This window comes from Heptranchias perlo, chromosome 2 (assembly GCF_035084215.1).
Source record: "Heptranchias perlo isolate sHepPer1 chromosome 2, sHepPer1.hap1, whole genome shotgun sequence".
In the NCBI taxonomy this organism is placed as follows: Eukaryota; Metazoa; Chordata; class Chondrichthyes; order Hexanchiformes; family Hexanchidae; genus Heptranchias; species Heptranchias perlo.
In genome coordinates, this window is record NC_090326.1 from 161,798,657 (window position 1) to 161,821,121 (window position 22,465).

The following is a 22,465-nucleotide window of genomic DNA, read 5'->3' on the forward strand; positions in this document are numbered from 1 at the left end:
TGCCTTCAGCCGCCTTGGCCCCACACGCTGCAATAGAGGGGGAAGTAGGCGGTCCTTGTGATGGAGAGGACATGGGGTTGGAAGCTCAATACAGTTTCAATGGGGAAAACCAACTGGGGAGGGAAAGTATGAGGGAGAAATTCAGCAGTCAGGGGAACTCAACAGCCACCCCATCATGGAACATAAGGGGCTTGACTATAAATGGATTCAACAGACAATTAAATGTGTCTATGGAGAGAGAAGGAATTCATGGATACGGTGAGTAGGTGGCGTCCAGATCAACCAAGAAGGGGTGGACTTGTTTGGCCTAATGGCCTCTGGCTGTTGCTAACATTTCCTGTATCACTGCACACTGCTCTCAATAGACACGTTAACAGTTCTTTTTATCCTCACACATTTCATTCTGTTCAATTGTCCCCTCGCTGTTTTCTTTCAACAACAACAACTTGCATTTATATAGCGCCTTCAACACAGAAAACACCCCAAGACACCACACATAGGCGTAGCGAACAAAATGGACGGCGAGCCAAAGAGGGAGAGATTAGGAGGGGTGACCAAACACTTGGTCAAGAGTGGGTTTTAAGGAGGGTTTTAAAGGAGGAGAGGGAGGTGGAAAGGGGTTTAGGTGATTCCAGAGCAGCAGGCATGGCCGTGAATGGGGGTGGGGCACGGGGAGGGGGGGGGGGGGGGATGCACAAGAGGCCAGAGTCAGAGGAACGGAAAATTCGGGGGTGGGGGGTGGTGGAGGCTTGTAAGGCTGGAGGAGGTTATGGAGATGGGGGGGGGGGGGGAAACGGAGATCACGACGGAATTTAAACATTAAAATGAAAGCTTTAAATATGAGACGTTGGGGGACTGGGAGCCACTGTAGGTCAGCGAGGGCAGGGGTGATGGCGAGCAGGGCATGGTGTGGGATAGGATAATGGCAGCAGAGTTTCGGATGAGCTGAAGTTTACAGTGGGTGGAGGATGGGAGGCCGGCCGGGAAAGCGTGGGAATGGTCAAGTCTGGAGGTGACAAAGTCATGAATGAGGGATTCAGCCGCAGATGGGCTGAGGTAAGTGTAGAAGACGAGCGATGTTATGGAGGTGGAAGTAGACGGTCTTTGTAATGGTGAGGAAACTCGGCTCAGGACCGAACAGGACGCCAAGGTTGCCAACAGTTTGGTTTGGCCTGAGACAGTGGCCGGAGAAAGTGATCCCTCAAGTGAGCCCCTTTACTGGAATAATGACCAGCCCCAAATTTCTTCACTAAAGAGGTGATATGTTTATAGGGTGAGATGATGTAAGGTAGGAGGAAGCTTGTGTGGAACATAGACCAGTTAGGCCGAATGGCCTGTTTCTGTGCTGTAAATTCGATGTAATTCGATGTAAAGAGTTATAAATGTTTGGGGCAATCTGCCAGGCAACAGAAAGTACTGGGTTGTTTAAAATAAGGTTGGATGCTAAGATGCCATTGATGTGGTGGGCAATGAATCATCTCGAGAAAAAAACAGAGACACACGCAATTCATTGTATTATAGTAGGTACAGCTCAGGAGGAGGCTATTCGGCCCATCATGCTAGATGAAATCTTCCAGTGGTTTGCATTTTTAGAAATTTCCAGACAGCCTTCTCAAAAATCGTACTGTGTGGTAAAACCCAATGCGGAACAACAACAGAATTTTGTTTCTATTTTTGAGAGGCCTCAACAAGAAGACAGAGGACATGACGCAATGGCTTTGAAAAGGCTCTGTGCAGGAACTCCCTGACCTGTGAAGTCTTGTTGTTGTATTCAATCACAAGGTTCTGGTTGAACTCCAGTTTCCGTTGCCTGATCTCAGACTGATTGTCCTGGAAGCTGAGTAACTCCAGGGTAGTGCAGAATGCCACGGTGACCTGCAAAGATGTAGCAGGAAACATTAGCCATCTACAGTACTGAGCGCCCGTTACCGTATTAGAGCACTGCTGTGAAACCAGCATTCAAAGTATATCTATTACATAGCAATTCACATCAAAGAAAGAAAAAACTTACAATTATACAGCACATTTCACAACTTCAGGACGCCCCGAAGCTCTTTACAGCCAATGAAATACTTTTGAAGTGTAGTCAGTGTTGTAATGTAGGAAATGCGGCAGCCAATCTGCGCACAGCAAGGTCCCACAAACAGCAATGTGATAATGACCAATCTGTTTTTAGTGATGTTGGTTGAGGTTAAATATTGGCCAGGACACCGGGGAGAACTCCCCTGCTCTTCTTCGAATAGTGCCATGGGATCTTTTACGTCCACCTGAGAGGGTAGACGGGTTTAACGTCTCGACCGAAAGGTGGTACCTCTGACAGGGCAGCACTCCCTCAGTACTGAACTGGAGTGTCAGTCTGGATTATGTGCACGAGTCTCTGCAGTGGGACTTGAACCCACGACCTTCTGACTCAGAGGCGAGGGTGCTACCAACTGAGGTAAGACTGAGAACATTAAGGCCACACTGAAAGCAAAAACAAAATCAGTTTGAGTTGGGATACAACCAGTCAGTTAATAATTATTATTCCTGGGAGGAAGAGGTCAGGTTGGGGTTCTACAGAGAGAAAAAAAGAGACAGAAAGGAAAAGTAATAAAAAAAATTAAAATGTAACATTTTTGAAATCTCCGAAAACAATTCACATTCTGAAGGAATGAGACTTATAATTGTTCACTTTCTAAGCAAGAGAAGTTGACTGGCAGTCATTAACAATTATCCTGTCATTAAAACGGTATTTACTAGACTTAACTTTCTGTGGCGTGTTTAATGGGCAATTAATGTGTAGATAACATAATACAGTTTAAGATAAAGATTGAGAAGAACATAAGTAAGACAAAGATCAAAGTAATATCTTGGAAGAAAAGCTGATTTTGAGGGGCTGAGAATGGAACTAGGAAAAATAAACTGGAACCGTTTACTGACAAACAAAGCAATAGATCAGCAGTGGGAAACATTTAAAACGGTGATCAATTGAGTCCAGGAGAAATATATCCCACTAAAAAGCAAGAACAAACCAGCCAGTAATGATACACCATGGATGAATAAAGAAATACGGGCAAAATTGAAACTAGAGAAAAAGGCACACACCAAGTACACGGATAACAAAGGAGAGGATGATAAAAGGGAATATGAAAAGGATAGGAAAAAAGTCAGAAAAAAAATTAGGAAGGCAAAGAGAAACTATGAAATTAAATAATCAAGGAATATCAAATAAAAAGTAAAGTATTTAACAGACACATAAACAGACACATTAATTTGTCTACCTTATTACAAATGACAAGTTCAGTGAGTGGGCAAATACATGGCAGATGCAGTATAATGTGGATAAATGTGAAGTTATCCACTTCGGAAGGAAAAACAGAAAAACAGAGTATTATTTAACTGGTGATAGATTGGGAAATGTTGATATACAAAGGGACCTGGGTGTCCTTGTACACCAGTCACTGAAAGTAAACATGCAGGTGCAGCAAGCAGTTAGGAAGGCAAATGGTATGTTGGTCTTCATTGCAAGAGGATTTGAGTACAGGAGCAAGGATGTCTTACTGCAGTTATACAGGGCCTTGGTGAGACCACACCTGGAGTACTGTGTGCAGTTTTGGTCTCCTTACTTAAGAAAGGATATACTTGCCATAGAGGGAGTGCAGCGAAGGTTCACCAGACTGATTCCTGGGACGGCAGGACTGTCGTATGAGGAGAGATTGGGTCGACTTGGCCTGTATTCACTCGAGTTTAGAAGAATGAGAGGGGATCTTATTGAAACATAAAATTCTGACAGGGCTAGATGCAGGGGGGATGTTTCCCCTGGCTGGGGGGTCCAGAACAAGGGGTCACTGTCTCAGGATACGGGGTAGGACATTTAGGACTGAGATGAGGAGAAGTTTCTTCACTCAGAGGGTGGTGAACCTGTGGAATTCTCTACCACAGAAGGCTGTGGAGACCAAGTCACTGAATATATTTAAGAAGGAGCTAGGTAGATTTCTAGACACAAAAGGCATCAAGGGGTATGGGGAGAAAGCAGGAATATTGTGTTGAGATAGAGGATCAGCCATGGTCATATTGAATGGCGGAGCAGGCTCGAAGGGCCGAATGGCCTACTCCTGCTCCTATTTTCTATGTATGTTTCTATCAAAAGAAAAATCAGTATAGCGATAGGGCCTCTAAGCGATACACACGATAAACTCACAGGCAATGTCAGCGAAATGGCAGAAATATTAAATAATTACTTTGCTTTAGTATTTACCAGGGGAGACTAATATAAAAACAGAAAATGCTGGAAAAGCTGAGCAGGTCAGGCAGCATCTGTGGTCCTTTCGTCAGAGCCAGACGATGTTAAAGAGCTAAAGTTTTTAAGCAAGTACAGAGCCAGGGAAAGGGGGGCAGGGTTGGGGGGGGGGGTGGGGGAGAACAAAAGGGAAGGTCTCTGATAGGGTGGAGGGCAGGAGTGATTAAATGAAAAAAGGGATGAGGTGCAAGACAAGGAGGGTGGTAATGGGACAAGGTGAGAACCAAAAGATGGGTCTAGAGGAGCTGTAAATAGCAACAGCAGAACCATTATCAGCACCTGCTGTCTGAAAAAATGGGAGCAGTGGTTATAATCTAAAGTTATTGAAATCAGTGTTGAGTCCGGAAGGTTGTAAAGTGCCTAATCGAAAGATGAGATGCTGTTCCTTGAGCTTACATTGAACTTCATTGGAACAGTGTAAGAGGCCGAGGACAGAGTGGGAGTGGGACGGGGAATTAAAATGGGAAGCGACCGGCAGGTCAGGGTCACGCTTGCGGACAGAGCGGAGGTGTTCAGCAAAGCGATCACCCAATCTGCGTTTGGTCTCCCCAGTGTAGAGGAGACCGCACTGTGAGCAGTGAATACAGTGTAGTAAATTGAAAGAAGTACAAGTAAATCACTGTTTCACCTGGAAGGATTGTTTGGGGCCCTGGACGGAGGGAAGGGAGGAGGTGAAGGGGCAGGTGTTGCATCTCCTGCACTCGCACGGGAAGGTGTTGTGGGGAGGAGAGCAGGTGCTGGGGGCGATGGAAGAGTGGACCAGGGTGTCTCGGAGGGAGCAGTCCCTTCGGAATGCTGAAAGGGGAGGGGGGGGATGATGGGTTTGGTGGTGGGATCCCACCGGAGGTGGCAGAAATGGCGGAGGATGATATGTTGATTGTGGAGGCTGGTGGGGTGGAAGGTGAGGACAAGGGGGACCCAATCATGGTTCTGGGATGGAATGGAAGGGGTGAGGGCAGAAGTGCGGGAAATAGGACGGACACGGTCGAGGGCCCTGTCAACTACACCGGAGACTAATATGGTGGGTTGACATTAGAAAAAGAGATCAAAAAAGATGTAAAGACATTTAAGATAAAAAGGAGGGAGATAATTGATAAACTAATCAAACTTAGAGAGGATAAAACCCCTGGTCCGGATGGATTGCATCCACTAAAAGAAGTTAGGGAGGTGATAGCAGAGGCATCATTACATATATAAAAATTCATTAGAAAAGGGAATAGTGCCAGAGGACTGGTGGACAGCTAATGTGATTCTTATATTTAAAAAGGGAGATAGAACAAGTCCAGGGAACTAAAGACCAGTTAGCTTAACATCGGTGGTAGGAAAGATAATAGAATCCTTACTCAAAGATGTAATAGAAAAACATCTAGAAACCGAAAATATAATAAAGAATAGTCAGCATGGATTTCAAAAGGGAAGGTCATGCTTGACCAACCTTACTGAATTCTTTGAAAAAATAACAGAAAGAGTAGACAAGGGCAATGCAGTAGATGTAATATATTTGGATTTCCAAAAGGCCTTCAATAAGGTACCGCATAGTAGACTCAAGACTAAGGTCAGAGCATGTGGAGTCAGGGGATAAGTAGCAGAATGGATAGCAAGCTGGCTACAAAACAGAAAATAGACAGTAGGAGTTAAAGGTAGTTACACAGACTGGCAAAAGGTGGGAAGTGGTGTTCCACAAGGATCAGTGCTGGGACCACTGTTGTTCACAATTTACATAAGTGAATTGGACTCGGGAATCGGAAGTACAATTTCAAAATTTGTGGACAACACCAAATTGTTGGGTATTGTTAATACTGAGGAGGACTGTGACAATATACAGGAAGACATTAATAAACATGAAGAACGGGCGTGTAATTGGCAAATGAATTTCAATATAGGTAAGTGTGAGGTGGTACATTTTGGTAGGAATAATAAGGAGGCCACATAATCTTTGGAAAATAAGTGTCTAAACGGGGTAAAACAAGCAAACCAAGCATTGGAGTTCATTTCTAGAGGGATAGAATAGAAAATCAGAGAAGTTATGTTAAACATGTATAGAACCTTGGTTAGACCACACTTGGGAGTACTGTGAACAGTTCTGGTCTCAAACTATTAAAAGGATATAGAAGCACTAGAGAAGGTGCAAAAAAGATTTACTAGGATGATATCAGAAATAAGAGGTTATAGTTATCAGGAAGGATTGTCTAGGCTGGGGCTCTTTTCTCTAGAAAACAGAAGACTGAGGGGTGATCTAATCGAGGTCTTTAAGATTATGAAAGGGTTTGATAGGGTGGACGTAGAGAAGATGTTTCCACTTGCGGGGAGGCCAGAACTAGGGGCCATAAATATACTAACAAATCCCATAGGGAATTCAGGAGAAACTTTTTCACCCAGAATGTGGAACTTGCTACCACAAGGAGTAGTTGAGGCGACTAACATAGATGCATTTAAGGGGAAGCTAGATAAACACACGAGGGAGAAGGGAATAGGAGAATATGTTGATAGGGTTAGATGAAGAAGGGTGGGAGGAAGTTCACGTGGAGCATATTCACCAGCGTGGACCTGTTGGGTGAAATGGCCTCTTTCTGTGCTGTACATTCTTTGTAATGTGTAAATCCAGCAACTTCATGAAAGTCACGGGGAGGTTGAGGGCAAGATGCTGTTTTCGCAAAGCTAGCAAATTGGCCAGCAACTTTTGGCGACTCACAATTCACGGGTTATCTCTTCCTCACCACACGTTGCTGGCTGATTTGCACATTAATGACGGCGAGCGCCGTTCAGACGCCATTATTTTTTTTAGAAAATTCTGGGCCAATGAATAAAAGTGTTCAAAGAAATTGAAACACAATTTTTTTAATGTCCCACTGAATTTTCGCTCAGGTTGTTCGCAGCAGAATCTGGGATTTAATGTTTAATCCCTGGAGACTCTATCTTCCTATAGTGACCGTCTCTCAGCTATTCCATATGCCTCTAGTTCAATCACTCTGTGCTCTTTTATTAATGGCACCCATTGCAATATCCTCTTGTGCAATGATTTTGTTTTTTTCAGTATCTTGGTATACTGGCCAGCGTCTATTCCTCAGTCAACATCACCAAAAACAGATTAACTGGTTATCGCATTGCTGTGGGACCTTGCTGGGTGCAAATTGGCTGCTATGTTTGCCTACAAAACAACAGTGATTCCACTTCAAAAAACAATCCATTGGCTGTAAAGTGTTTTGGGACATCCTGAAAAGAGGAAGGTGCTACATAAATGCAACTTCTTTCTTACGGTACTCTCAGTATTTTGCTGTGTCTCACTAGTTCAATGCATAATTCAACCTGTAAATAAATCTATTCGTTTTATGGCATGGTATTTTCAAAGAAGGCAGGAGAAGGCATCCTACGTGATCTCTGGCGTATCGAATGTCATAAGGAGTGGAAAGTCTTAATCCTGCTTGCACTGATTCACACACACAGCATGTATAAGGGCGCAGGTTTCGGTTCGTAGAAAAACCGTGGCTGGGAACTTCCTCAGAGCTGCTCCCGATCCATTGCCATAACTTCACCGTAAGTGTGGCAGAAACCCCTCTCGTGGGTGTAAACGGGGTTTCTGCTGCACCTCCGGCAAAGTTACAGCAATGGAGCGGGAGGAAATTCCTGGACTAGGATTCTGCTATGAACTTAAGGCAGAAGTACTGGGGAAAAAAGGCTGAACTGTATCACCCTTCAGAGTCCAGTTTGAAGAGAATGTCGTACTCGACCCCCATTCCCCCAGAGCCCAGTTTAGAATGTCGTACTCGACCCCCATTCCCCCAGAGCCCAGTTTAGAATGTTGTACTCGACCCCCATTCCCCCAGAGCCCAGTTTAGAATGTTGTACTCGACCCCCATTCCCCCAGAGCCCAGTTTAGAATGTTGTACATGACCTCCATTCCCCCAGAGCCCAGTTTAGAATGTTGTACATGACCCCCATTCCCCCAGAGCCCAGTTTAGAATGTTGTACTCGACCCCCATTCCCCCAGAGCCCAGTTTAGAATGTCGTACTCGACCCCCATTCCCCCAGAGACCAGTTTAGAATGTCGTACTCGACCCCCATTCCCCCAGAGACCAGTTTAGAATGTCGTACTCGACCCCCATTCCCCCAGAGCCCAGTTCAGAATGTCGTACTCGACCCCCATTCCCCCAGAGCCCAGTTTGGAATGTCGTACTCGACCCCCATTCCCCCAGAGCCCAGTTTGAAGTGAACACTGTACACCCCTCACACTTACATGCATGTGTTTTTGGGGGTGTAACACCAGCATCTTCGTATTCTCCTCACGGTCACTGTTTGAAGATTTCAGGCTGTCTTTGGGATCCACATCCAAGAGACAGAAGGGCCTCTGCAACAAAAACTGGAAGTACAGAGGAGTCTCAGTGGGGTTCATCAGCTTCAAGCCATGCGTCGTCAGGACTTCACTTTGGATCTGGTTGGGGACAAGGGAGAGAAAAGAAAGGTTTTATATAGTTCCTCGATCCGAGAAGGAGAGAATAAGCAGTGTGTGTTATACAGCGACTCCTGCTGGGAGCACGTGGACATGGCGCGAGGGACAGAATCGGGGTTCAGCCGTGATACCCCCCACTTCAAAGGGCCGGCCGACATCCGGGCTGGAATTCCGCAGGGTCTCCCGCTGGGGCGACGGCAGGAGGCTGGCGGAAACCCATGGAATTTCAGCCTCTCGTTGTTTAAGCTCTTGCAGAAAGGATAACCGCCTGGGTGAGGTACAGAAGGAGGCCCTCCACCCGTGGGACTGTACCCCAGCGAGAATCTGGTGCCTTCTGGAGAGGAAGGAGAAAAAACTGGAGAAAGAAAGGACAAAAAAATAATGGATTTCAGGATGCTTTTAAAAGTAGGGAGAGAAGTAGCAAGGTGAAGGGTTTTAGGGCCAAGATGGTTGAAGGCTCTGCCAGTGATGGTGAAGCAAGGAAGGGGATGAACAGGAGGCCAGAGTCGGAGGACCAACGGATATGCAGCGGGACGTAAGACTGGAGGAGATGGCAGAGACACGGAGGGGCAAGACATTGGAGGAAGTTGTAATTGCGGAAGAGGATTTTGAATTTATGTTGGCAAGGACGGAGTGATGGATGAGCAGGCCCGGATACGGCCACGGGAGTTTATAAAGGGCAGAATGGGGGGGAACGGCATGGGTGGCATTTTAGAAGTAGAGCGTGGAGGTAACAAAAATGTGAGCAAGGAATGGAAGGCCTGTGCTGAGTCAGCTGAACTAAGATCGGACAGCAGTAGCGGGGTGCCACAATATTAACAATGTGTTGGGGAGGGAAAAATTCAGCCAAGGTTCTTGCTCCTCATCACTACCCAGTGACTCCTTTGGAAAGTGCGTGTGTGAATATCATGTGAGGGCACCATCAGCCTCAGCTCTGCTCCCATGGTTAAAAAGGCTGCTGCCTCTCTGTCCAGACTCAGAAGTCAGGAATGGCCCCAACCTAGACCAAGGTGGTGGAGGCCCCGTCAGCACCACTGAACTGTATAGGAGAATTTTTTTTTTAAAAAGGGGGCCTCTTGTCCACAGATCCGAGCAAACGGACTTTTACTCACCTCACCATTCGGTCCATCTGGGATCAAGTCACTTGCAGTTGCGTAAAACAAAAGGTCTTCATCGTCATCGTCCATCTCCACTGTTAACCTGGGCGTAGAAAGCTTAGTGAGTACAGGAACCATCCTTTTGTTTTGTGCAGCCCTTTTTATCATGGGTGCCCTTCATCTCCTGTGAGTCCCTCGTGTTCCGAGTTCGCCTCACCGTCTGCGCACCCCCTCACCGTCTGCGCACCCCCTCACCGTCTGCGCACCCCCTCACCGTCTGCATATCCATTCACGGTCTGCGCATCCCCTCACCGTTTGCATATCCACTCAGGGTCTGCATATCCACTCACGGTCTGCATATCCGCTCACCGTCTACGTATCCCCTCACAGTCTGCGTATCCGCTCACCGTCTGCGTATCCCCTCACCGTCTGCGTATCCGCTCACCGTCTGCGCACCCCCTCACCGTCTGCGCACCCCCTCACCGTCTGCGCACCCCCTCACCGTCTGCGCACCCCCTCACCGTTTGCATATCCGCTCACCGTCTGCGCACCCCCTCACCGTCTGCTCACCCCCTCACCGTCTGCGTATCCCCTCACCGTCTGCGTATCCGCTCACCGTCTGCGTATCCGCTCACCGTCTGCACATCCCCTCACCGTCTGCGTATCCGCTCACCGTCTGCGTATCCCCTCACCGTCTGCGTATCCGCTCACCGTCTGCGTATTCGCTCACCGTCTGCACATCCCCTCATGGCCTCTACTCCCCTCACGGTCTCCACTCAGCTCACGCTCTGCGCATCCCCTCACGCTCTGCGTATCCCCTCACGCTCTGCGTATCCCCTCACGCTCTGCGTATCCCCTCACGCTCTGCGTATCCCCTCACGCTCTGCGCATCCCCTCATGCTCTGCGTATCCCCTCACGGTTTCCACTCTCCTCACGCTCTGCGCATCCCTCAAGTCCTGTGTAACCTTATTGTCCCATGTACCCCCTCTTGATCTGAGCATTCCTCAACTCCTGTGTACCCCTAGTGTTCTGTGTCCCTGTAGTCTGTGCATACCTTATATTCTACAACGAAAAGGACTGGTGGTAAATTCCAGCACACTGACCTTCTGATTGAAGCTGTATCACTGCGAGGGAGGGAGTCACTGTGTGTCAGACAGGGACTGCACTGGAAGGGAGGAGAAAATTAAGTTGGGGGGGGGGGGGAACTGCACTCCCTAATGGCTCAGTGGGTAAAGGCACCATGTGATATTACTGTGCCATATGGACCATGAAGATTCTTAGTCTGTGTTGACTTTACTGATCTCAACAGGACATGAAAGGAGGTGTTACAATTGATTTAAGTGTCCTGGATTAGGAAGGGGAAAGATCAGCCAGGGATCCTGCTCCTGTTCACTAACCAGTGACCCTGACTAGAAAGTACACGTATGGGAACATCAGGTGAGTGGTTAGCACTCACACATAAAGAATGGCCACTTCAGCAAGGTCGTGCAGGGGTCTCCTATTGCCTGAGGAATACCTCCGGGGAGGAAAGGGGAGAAAAAAGAGGGGGGGAGGGGGTAGACAACATCAACTTGCATTTATGTGCCGCCTTTAATGCAGTAAAACATCCCAAGGCGCTTCTAAGGAGCATTAACAGAAAGAATTTGACACCATACGGAGATATTAGGATAGGCTTGGGCAAAGAGGTAGGTTTTAAGGAGTGTGATAAAGGAAGAGAGATAGGTAGAGTGGTTAGGGAGGGAATTCCAGAGCTTAAGGCGTAGGCAGCAGAAGGCACGGCCACCAATGGTGGAGTGATTAAAATCTATTACACAGAAGAGGCCAGAATTGGAGGAGCGCAGAGATCTCGGTGGGTTGTAGGGCTGGAGGAGGTCACAGAGATAGGGAGGGGGCGAGGCCATGGAGGGATTTGAACACAAGGATGAGAATTTTAAATTCGAGGCGTTGCCGGACCGGGAGCCAACGTAGGTCAGCGAGCACAGGGGTGATGGGTGAACGGGGCTTGGTGCGAGTCAGGATACTGGCGGCAGAGTTTTGGATGAGCTGAAGTTTACAGGGAGTGGAAGATGGGAGTCCGGCCAGGAGACAGGCTGAAACTTGTCCACAGGCTGTTCTCATACACCTCCTCTGAAGCATACTCAGCATGCTGCCCTTTCACCTACTGATGCTTCATGGTGCAGGGAGACCCAAAAAGTAATAGAGGAGAAAGAAGTTGGAAAAAAGCCACAGTATTGTACTCACAAAGCAGGCTTCACAACCGCCTGGAAGTCTAGACGTAAAGGTTCTGTATCATATCCTTGGGCTCGACTCACCTTCCCAGGCACCCCAAGCGCCATCTGGGGACAATGCACAAGAAATAAGGGATGGCTATGTGACCTTCTGTGTTAGGCCCTGAATAAAACACCATAAGAAACCCCCGGTCCCCCACAGTTGAGGTCAAAGATCAGCCATGATCTGATTGAATGGCGGAGCAGACTCGAGGGGCCGTATGGCCTACTCCTGCTCCTATTTCTTATGTTCACACAGTGAATTCTGGAACTGGGGCCATACCTTCAGCGAGAGGCAGCCAGGCACTTCCCAATAGGGGTGATCACCCTGCCTCACTCAGTCACACCTACATTGTAGGTCTGGTTCTAATGGAATCAAGCTCACCGCCTGGTCAGAGCACTGGCATTACAAGAGCTCGAGAGGCTTCGGACTGGCCTTGTGCCCAAGACACCAGGTATTGTAACAATTGGCGAACGTTTCATCAGAACACCCTGGGCCACTTTGCTGATGGGCGACTGGGCAAAAGCACGGCCCAGTATCGTACTGAGCCACATGGACCAGAATGCTGCAAGTTCAATTCTGGGTTAATCCCCTGTTGGCTGACCTCAGCTGGCCTGCAGTAAGGGTACTACAAATGGCCTCAGTGCCCTGGGTTAGGTAGAGGGAAAATAATCAGCCAGGGTTCCCACTCCTGGCAGCTTTCCAGTCAACCCTCTCTGCTGTAAAGTGGTGAAAACAGGTTCAGGCGCAGTTGTGATTCCCTCTACAGTTGAATATCCTCACTGTCGAGGCCCGTAGTTGGAAGAATGTTTATTGGAAGTGATGTACATGGAATTAGCAGCACAGAAACAGGCCATTCGGCCCAACTGGTCTATGCCGATGTTAATGCTCCACACGAGCCTCCTCCCACCCTACCTCATCTAATCCTATCAGTGTAATGCATTGGATCCCCAGCCCCTCCAAAGCATGAGGCACAACGCAGCAGCAGGGCATGGATTTCTGTGCATAGTCCACATCACTTAATTCCTTCTAGCAGCCTGTGGCATTGAGGGGGGTGGGATGGGGGGAAAGAATATACAAATTTATAAAGGCATGCAAGATGCTACAAGTCCCCCACAGCGGAATCTCACAAATAGACACTCGGGTAAATCTACAGATCCCGCACCCTAGCGGAGACCTGTGCTCAGTGGGAGTGTGGTTTGGAGATAGGGTCACCACACTGTAGCCACAGTTCTCCGACCTGCGCTCCCTTTGATCATAGCACCCTGCTGGGAAATACATAGAAGTTACATTGCATAGAAATTAAAGCACAGAAACAGGCCATTCGGCCCAAATGGTCTATGACAGTATTTATGCTCCACATGAGCCTCCTCCCTCCCTACTTCAGCTAACCCTATCAACATATCTTTCTATTCCTTTCTCCTTCACGTACTTATCTAGTTTCCCCTTAAATCCATCCCTCTCCGTGGCCACAGTCTGAGGCTGAACCAGACCATTCGCAACCTCGGCGTCCTATTTCACCCTGAGATGAGCTTCTGACCACATTTCCTCTCCATCACCAAGACCACCTACTTCCACCTCCGTAACATCGCCCGTCTCTGCCCCTGCCTCAGCTCATCTGCTGCTGAAACCCTCATCCATATCTTTGTTACCTCTCTAGATTTGACTATTCCAATGCTCTCCCGACCGGCCTCCTATTTTCCACCCTCCATAAACTTGAGCTTATCCAAAACTCTGCTGCTCGTATCCTAACTCACACCAAATCCCGTTCACCCATCATCCCACTGTGCTCGCTGACCTACATTGGCTCCCGGTCCAGGAACGCCTCGATTTTAAAATTCTCATCCTTGTTTTCAAATCCCTCCATGGCCTCGCCCCTCCCTATCTCTGTAACCTCCTCCAGCCCTATAACCCTCCGAGATCTCTGCTCTCTTCCAATTCTTGCCTCTTGCGCATCCCCGATTTTAATCGCTCCACCTTTGGCGGCCGTGCCTTCAGCTGCCTGGGCCCTAAGCTCTGGAATTCCCTCCCTGAACCTCTCCGCTTCTCTACTTCTCTCTCTCCTCCTTTAAGAAGCTCCTCAAAACCTACCTCTTTGACCTGTCCTAATATCTCCTTATGTGGCTCGTTGTCAAATTTTGTTTGATAATCACTCCTGTGAAGCGCCTTGGGAAGTTTTACTACATTAAAGGAGCTATATAAATACAAGTTGTTGTTATGCTAGTCGCCTCAACTGCTCCATGAGGTAGTGAGTTCCACATTCTAACCATTCTCTGAGTAAAGAGGTTTCTCCTGAATTCTTTATAGGATTTATTAGTGACTACCTTATATTTATGACCCCTGGTTTTGAACTCCTCCACAAGCAGAAACATCTTCTCTAGGTCTACCCTATCAAGCCCCTCCATAATTTTAAAGACCTCTATCAGGTCACCCCTTAGCCTTCTCTTTTCTAGAGAAAAGAGCCCCAGCGGAAACAGGCCAAATGCTCCAACCAGCCCGTGTTGGTGTTTACCCTCCACACGAGCAAATAGTCCTGATCACATTTACCCACCCTGTTCCCATATCCATTCATCCCCTTTTTCGGGATGGGTAAATTTACCTGAGCAATAATCTATACGGCCGACTCCCTGTTCATTTGAAAGAGAAAACACAGGTTAAAATTTTGGGTGGAGTCTTTCATAAGAACAAGAAAATCCAGAGAGTGAAAGGCCCATTTGGCCATCAAGTTCAGTCCATCAAAAGTCCATGGACGGTTTATTCAATCATGGACTTTCCTCCCACACCAAACGTTGATCCCCTACTTTAAGGAACACTAACTTGACCTCTCCTGAAAAAAAAAATCAGAGTGCTGTTCAAATCCCGACAATCCTCAATCCTCCTTCTCAACAGATATCAATCCAGCTCCTTCTTAAGGGTGCCAACTCACCCTAAATCAACTTTCTTCTCTGGGTGCCTGTTCCACATACCTGCTATCCTGGAGCAAGCCTTTAGCTTAGTGGTAGCATTCCCGCTTTGGAGTCAAAAGGTGCAGGGTTTGAACCCCACTCCAGACAGTCCCGGTGAGTGGAGACTGGAGCTCCAGCTCTGAATTCTGAGTTGGCATCCAGCGGGATACTCGTGTCCGGTGGGATTGAGTGGCCCCCTCCCCTCCTCATCATATGGATTGTAGGAGCCCATAAAACGCTCCCCTCGTATAGGACTAACCCTCCTATCAGTTGGTATAAAGATGGTTATGACCACGGAAGGACGGTTCACAAAGCAGCCTGTCAGACTGTTAATCAGCCTGCGAACCCTTCCACTAATTTACACTCTCCAAGAGAAGTGTGAAGATACAAAAACAATAACAACCCAACCTTGTCAGTCTGTGAATGTTTCCACAACTTCACACACTGCTCTCCAAGGGAAGAGAGTGATGCTGTAACAACAACCTGCTAATCCATGGGAAGAAAAGATTTCCTAATCGTGATGTTGCTCGAAGTTTGTGAACTTTGAGCTTTTAATGAAGGGTGCCAACCAAAACATTCAGGTACAGCACAGAAGAAGGCCATCGTGCCCCTGCTGGCTCCTTGAAAGAGCTGTCCAATTAGGCCCATTCCCCTGCTCTTTCCACTTAGCCCTGCAATTTTTTTTCCCTTCAAATATTCATCCAATTCCCTTTTGAAAGTTACAATTGAATCTGCTTCCACCACCCTTTCAGGCAGTGCATTCCAGATCATTACAACTCTGCGTAAAAAAATGCTTCCTCTTGTCGCCTCTGGCTCTTTTGCCGATCACCTTAAATCTGTGTCCTCTGGTTACCGACCCTTCTGCCACTGGAAACAGTTTCTCCTTATTTACATTGTCAAAACCATTCATGATTTTGAACACCTCTATCAAATCTCCTCTTAACCTTCTCTGTTCTAAGGAGAACAACCCCAGCTTCTCCAAACTCTCCACATAACTGAAGTCCCTCATCCCTGGTATCTTTCTAGTAAATCTCTTCTGCATCCTCTCTAAGGCCTTGACATCCTTCTTAAAGTGTGGTGCCCAGAATTGAACACAATACTCCAGCTGAGGCCTAACCAGTGTTTCATAAAGGTTTAGCATAACTTCCTTGCTTTTGTACTCTATGCCTCTATTAATAATGCTCAGGATCCCATATGCTTTTTTAACAGCCTTTTCAACTTGTCCTGCCACCTTCAAAGATTTGTGTACATACACCCTCAGGTCTCTCTGTTCCTGCACCCCCTTTAAAATTATACCATTTAGTTTATATTGCCTCTCCTCATTCTTCCTACCAAAATGCATCACTTCACACTTCTCTGCATTAAATTTCATCTGCCATGTGTCTGCCCGTTTCACCAGTCTGTCAATGTGTCCTTTTTTTTAATTCATTCATGGGATGTGGGCGTCGCTGGCAAGGTCAACATTTATTGCCCATCCCTGATTGCACTTGAGAAGGTGGTGGTGAGCTGCCTTCTTGAAACGCTGCAGTCCATGTGGTGAAGGTTCTCCCACAGTGCTGTGCGGTCAGGAGTTCCAGGATTTTGACCCAGCGAAGATGAAGGAACAGCGATATATTTCCATGGTGTGTGACTTGGAGGGGAATGTGCAGGTGGTGTTGTTCCCATGCGCCTGCTGCCCTTTTCCTTCTAGGTGGTAGAGGTCGTGGATTTGGGAGGTGCTGTTGAAGAAGCCTTGGCGAGTTGCTGCAGTGCATCTTGTAGATGGTACACACTGCAGCCATGGTGTGCTGATGGTGAAGGGAGTGAATGTTTAGGGTGGCGGATGAGGTGTCAATCAAGTGGGCTGTTTTGTCCTGGATGGTGTCGTGCTTCTTGAATGTTGTTGGAGCTGCACTCATCCAGGCAAATGGAAAGTATTCCATCACATTCCTGACTTGTGCCTTGTGGATGGTGGAAAGGCTCTGGGGAGTCAGGAGGTGAGTCACTCACTGCAGAATACCCAGTTTCTGACCTGCTCTTGTAGCCACAGTATTTATTTGGCTGGTCCAGTTAGGCTTCTGATCAATGGTGACCTCCAGGATGTTGATGGTGGGGGATTTGCGATGGTAATGCCGTTGAATGTCAAGGAAAGGTGATTAGATTTTCTCTTGTTGGAGATGGTCATTGCCTGGCACTTGTCTGGCACAAAGTCTCTTACCATCCTCCAAACTGTTTATTACATTTCCGAGTTTCGTGTCATCTGCTTTGAAATAAACTTTGAAATTATACCCAAGTCCAGGTTATTAATATATATCAAGAAGAGCAGTGGTCCTATTACTGACCCCTGGAGAACACCATTGCATACTTCCCTCCAGTCTGAAAAACAACCGTTCACCACTACTCTCTGCTTTCTGTCCCTTAGCCAATTTTGTATTCATGCTGCCACTGTCTCTTTAATCCCATGGGCTTTAATTTTGTAACCAAGTCTATTATATGATACTTTATGAAATGCCTTTTGCAAGTCCATATACACAACATCAACCGCACTACCCTCATCAACCCTCTCCGATACTTCATCAACAAACTCAATCAAGTTAGTCAAGCACAATTTGTCTTTAACAAATCCGTGCTGACTTTCATTTATTAGCCCATACGCTTCCAAGTGCCAATTAATTTTGTCCCAGATTTTTGTCTCTAAAAATTTCCCCCCACCAACGTTAGGCTGACTGGCCTGTAATTGCCGGGTTTATCCCTCTCACCTTTTTTGAACAGGGGTGTGACATTTGCAATCCTCCAGTCCTCTGGCACCATCCACATATCCAAGGAGCATTGGAAGATTGTGGCCAGAGCCTCTGCAATTTCCACCATTACTTCCCTCAGTGACCTAGGATGCATCCTATCCGGACCGGGTGACTTTTCTACTTTGAGTACTGCCAATCTTTTAAGTACCTCCTCTTTATCTATTTTCATCCTAACCAATATTGCTACTACCTCCTCCTTTACTACATTGGCAGCATCCTCTTCCCTGGTGAAGACCGTTGTGAAGTATTCATTTAGTGCCTCAGCCTTGCCCTCTGCCTCCACAAGAAGATCTCCTTTTTAGTCCCTAATCGGTCCCACGCTTCCTTTGACAACCTGTTTACTATTTATATGTTTATTAAAGACTTTTCTGTTCCCTTTTATGTTAGCTGTTAATCTATTCTCATACTCTCGCTTTGCCCCTCTTACTCCATTTTTTAGATCTCCTCTGTACTTTCTATATTCACCCTGGTTCTCTACTGTATTATGAACCTTACATTCGTCATAAGCCTCCTTTTCTGTTTCATTTTAATCTCTATACTTTTAGTCATCGAGGGAGCTGTAGCTTTGGATGCCCTTCCTTTCCCCCTTGTAGGAATGTGTCGACTCTGTACCCGAACCAATTCTTCCTCAAAGGCGTCCCATTGTTCAATTATAGGGAATTACAGACCAGTTAGCCTAACATCAGTAGTGGGGAAAATGCTAAGAGACTATTATAAAAGATGTGATAACAGAACACTTGGAGCGCATTAACGGGATTGGACAAAGTCAGCATGGATTTATGAAAGGGAAATCATGCTTAACAAATCTACTGGAGTTTTTTGAGGATGTAACTAGTAGAATAGATAGGGGAGAACCAGTGGATGTGGTGTATTTGGATTTTCAGAAGGCTTTTGATAAGGTGCCATACAAGAGGTTAGTGTGCAAAATTAAAGCACATGGGATTGGGGGGAATATACTGGCATGGATTGAGAACTGGTTGACAGACAGGAAACAGAGAGTAGGAATAAACGGGTCTTTTTCCGGGTGGCAGGCAGTGATTAGTGGGGTACCGCTGGGATCAGTGCTTGGGCCCCAGCTATTCACAATATATATCAATGATTTGGATGAGGGAACTAAATGGAACATTTCTAAGTTTGCAGACAAAGCTGGGATGGAATGTGAGCTGTGAGGAGGATGCAAAGAGGCTCCAATGTGATTTAGACAAGTTGGGTGATTGGGCAAGAACATGGCAGATGCAGTATAACGTGGATAAATGTGAGGTTATCCACTTTGGTTGTAAAAACAGAAAGGAAGATTATTATCTGAATGGTGATAGATTGGGAAAAGGGGAGGTGCAACGAAACCTGGGTGTCCTTGTACACCAGTCGCTGAAAGCGAGCATTCAGGTGCAGCAAGCAGTTGGGAAGGCGAATGGTATGTTGCAAGAGGATTTGAGTACAGGAACAGGGATGTCTTACTGCAGTTATACAGGGCCTTGGTGAGACCACATCTGGACTATTGTGTGCAGTTTTGGTCTCCTTATCTGAGGAAGGATGTCCTTGCCATGGAGGGAGCGCAACAAAGGTTTACCAGACTGATTTCTGGGATGGCAGGACTGATGTATAAGGAGAGATTGGGTCGACTAGGCCTGTATTCACTAGAGTTTAGAAGAATGAGAGGTGATCTCATCGAAACATATAAAATTCTAACAGGACTAGACAGACTAGATGCAGGGGGGATGTTCCCGATGGCTGTGGAGTCCCGAACCTGCACGTTCCCCTCCAAGTCACACACCATTCCGACTTGGAAATATATCGCCGTTCCTTCATCGTCGCTGGGTCAAAATCCTGGAACTCCCTTCCTAACAGCACAGTGGGAGAACCGTCACCACACGGACTGCAGCGGTTCAAGAAGGCGGCTCACCACCACCTTCTCAAGGGCAATTAGGGATGGGCAATAAATGCCGGCCTCGCCAGCGACGCCCACATCCCATGATCGAACAAAAAAAAAAGAACCAGGGGTCACAGTTTCAGGATACGGGGTATGCCATTTAGAACCGAGATGAGGAGAAATTTCTTCACTCAGAAGGTGGTGAACCTGTGGAATTCTCTACCACAGAAGGCAGTGGAGGCCAAGTCATTAGATGTATTCAAGAAGGAGATAGATATATTTCTTAATGCTAAAGGGATCAAGGGATATGGGGGAAAAAGCAGGAACAGGGTACTGAGTTAGACGATCAGCCATGATCATTTTGAATGGCGGAGCAGGCCCGAAGGGCTGAATGGCCTACTCTTGCTCCTATTTTCTATGTTTCTATGTTTTTACTGTTTTGCCTACCAATTTTTGATTCCAATCCACCTGGGCAAGATCCCTTTTTAACTCACTGAAATTTGCCCTCCTCCAGTTCACATTTGATTGTTCCTTGTCCTTTTCCATAACTATTCTAAACCTAATGATATTATGATCACTGTTCCCCAAATGCTCCCCCACTGAAACATGCTCCACCTGCCCCACTTCATTGTGCAGAACTAGATCCAGCACCGTTTCCTTCCTGGTTGGGCTGGAAACACACTATTCCCGAAAGTTCTCTTGTTTTGTCAGGTGTCGACAGACCTGCTGTGGAGTTCCAACGTATATAGTTTTGGGATTGTAGTCTTATTAAGAGCAGACACAGGCCTTGGAATTACGCTGGCAGGATATAACCCTACAAATGCTCAACTCGCCATTAATTATTTTGGAAGTGTTAAGCCACTTATGTTAAACGGACAAAAATTTGTTAAGATGGTGAAGAAAGGAATTTCACGTTAAACATGGGGAAGCTGATATTCGCACAGAGGAACTTCAGGGCTCCGTTATTCTCTGCGATTATTAGCATATCAACTTTTTCCGCTATTTTAAAGGAGATGGTACATCACCTGATCATCTAGACTGAGAAATCCGAAGGCAAAGCCCTCACACTCTACTTTTGTTGCCACTCCAGTCAGTGTGAGAGGGGTGAAGGAGACGTTGATGGTGACAAAGCAGCCAGTGGGGACCACCTGGGAATCCAAGAGAATAAAAAAAAACAATTAGTGAAACAGTAAAAGACACAGACGACACACTGGATCAACAACAGTACTGATACATGGGTGTTTTAGGGAGCTGATATGCACTGAGTGAAAGGCAGATACTTCTCCGTAGGAAGGGAGGTAGGGAAGTGTCTGGGGCCAGTGGTCACTGGGGTGTTCAGGTGGTTCTAGCAGCTGACTCGAAGTTGAAGAGAGCATTGGTAAAAGAAAAGAAAGACTTGCATTTATATAGCACCTTTCACAACCTCAGGATGTCCAAAAGCCAACTTACAGCCAATGAAGTGCTATTGAAATGTAATCACTGTTGTAATGTAGGAAATGCAGCAGCCAATTTGCACACAGCAAGGTCCCACAAGCAGCAATGTGATAATGACCAGATGATCTGTTTTTAGTGATGTTGGTTGAGGGATAGATATTGGCCAGGACACTGGGGAGAACTCCTCTGCTCTTCTTCAAATTAGTGCCGTGGAATCTTTTACAGCCACCTGAGAGGGCAGACCGGACCTTGGTTTTACATCTCAAGACAGCACCTCTGACAGTGCAGCACTCCCTCAGTATTGCACTGGAGCGTCAGCCTAGATTTCATGCTCAAGTCTCTGGAGTTAGACTTGAACCCACAACCTTCTGACTCAGAGGCAAGAGTGCTACCGACTGAGCCACGGCTAACACCATGTCCCAACTGTTGGCATGATCCGTTCATGTTAACGCGGGAGAGACTTAAGGTGTGGGATGCAATGTATTCAATGGAGCATTCAGCATTTTCTTGTCCCCACACACTCTGGCCGATCAGAAGCAATGGTCATCGGTAAGCACTTTGTGGAATTTATGTTAGGATGTCGGCCGCACATTTCTGGGGTCCTACTATCTCAAGTCTCTCCTCGTAACTATAGTTTCCCATCCATGGCATAATCCCGTTGAATCTATGCTGTATACGCTCTATGACTTTAATGTCTTTTCTATAATGGGATGTCCAAAACTGCACACAGTACTACAGCCTTAACAATGTTTTGTACAAATTTATCATTACTTCTTTACTCTTATACTTTATGCATCGATTTTAAAAACCCAAAATACTGTTGGACTTTTTTATGGCTTTATCTATCTGCACTTGCACCTTCAAATTATGTATCTGAACCCCTGGGTCTCTCTGTACATCCACACCCTTCAGTATCTTTCCATTTAGTGTATGTTCCCATTCCTTGTTTCTCCTACCAAAATGTACTAGCTTACGCTTATGCACATAAAATTTCATCTGCCAGCTGTTTGCCCGTTCTGCTAACCTCTCTACATCTTCCGGAAGTCTTTTACAGTCCCTCTCACTGTTTGTCAAACCTCCTACTTTTGTGTCGTTACAAAAATCAATTTCAAAATGTGCTCCCTATAATAAAGTCCAAATCATATGTATATATCGAGAACAAAAGTGTACCCAGCACTGACTCTGGGTACACCACTTCCAACCCTTCTGCAACCTAACTCTTTGTGTCCTGTCTGTCAACCAACTTTTTATCCGTGTAGCTGCATTTCCTCTTGTACCAGATGTCTGAATTTTGTAACAAACCTCTGGAGAGGTGCCTTACTGAATTGCCCTCTGAAAATCCCA

At 46.6% G+C, this 22,465-nt stretch overlaps 1 protein-coding gene across 2 annotated transcripts in view; it reads right to left on the reverse strand.

Moving 5' to 3' along the window:
• dlec1 (DLEC1 cilia and flagella associated protein) overlaps positions 1-22,465 on the reverse strand; it is a 162,290-nt gene that overhangs the window by 7,615 nt on the left and 132,210 nt on the right. For both annotated transcript variants that reach the window (XM_067968317.1, XM_067968308.1), the window contains exons 33-37: positions 20,713-20,835; positions 12,066-12,160; positions 9,839-9,926; positions 8,514-8,708; positions 1,750-1,875 (exon numbers count right to left, since the gene is read on the reverse strand). In XM_067968317.1, coding sequence (XP_067824418.1) covers positions 1,750-1,875; positions 8,514-8,708; positions 9,839-9,926; positions 12,066-12,160; positions 20,713-20,835 — 627 coding nt within the window. The remainder of the gene's footprint in view (positions 1-1,749; positions 1,876-8,513; positions 8,709-9,838; positions 9,927-12,065; positions 12,161-20,712; positions 20,836-22,465) is intronic.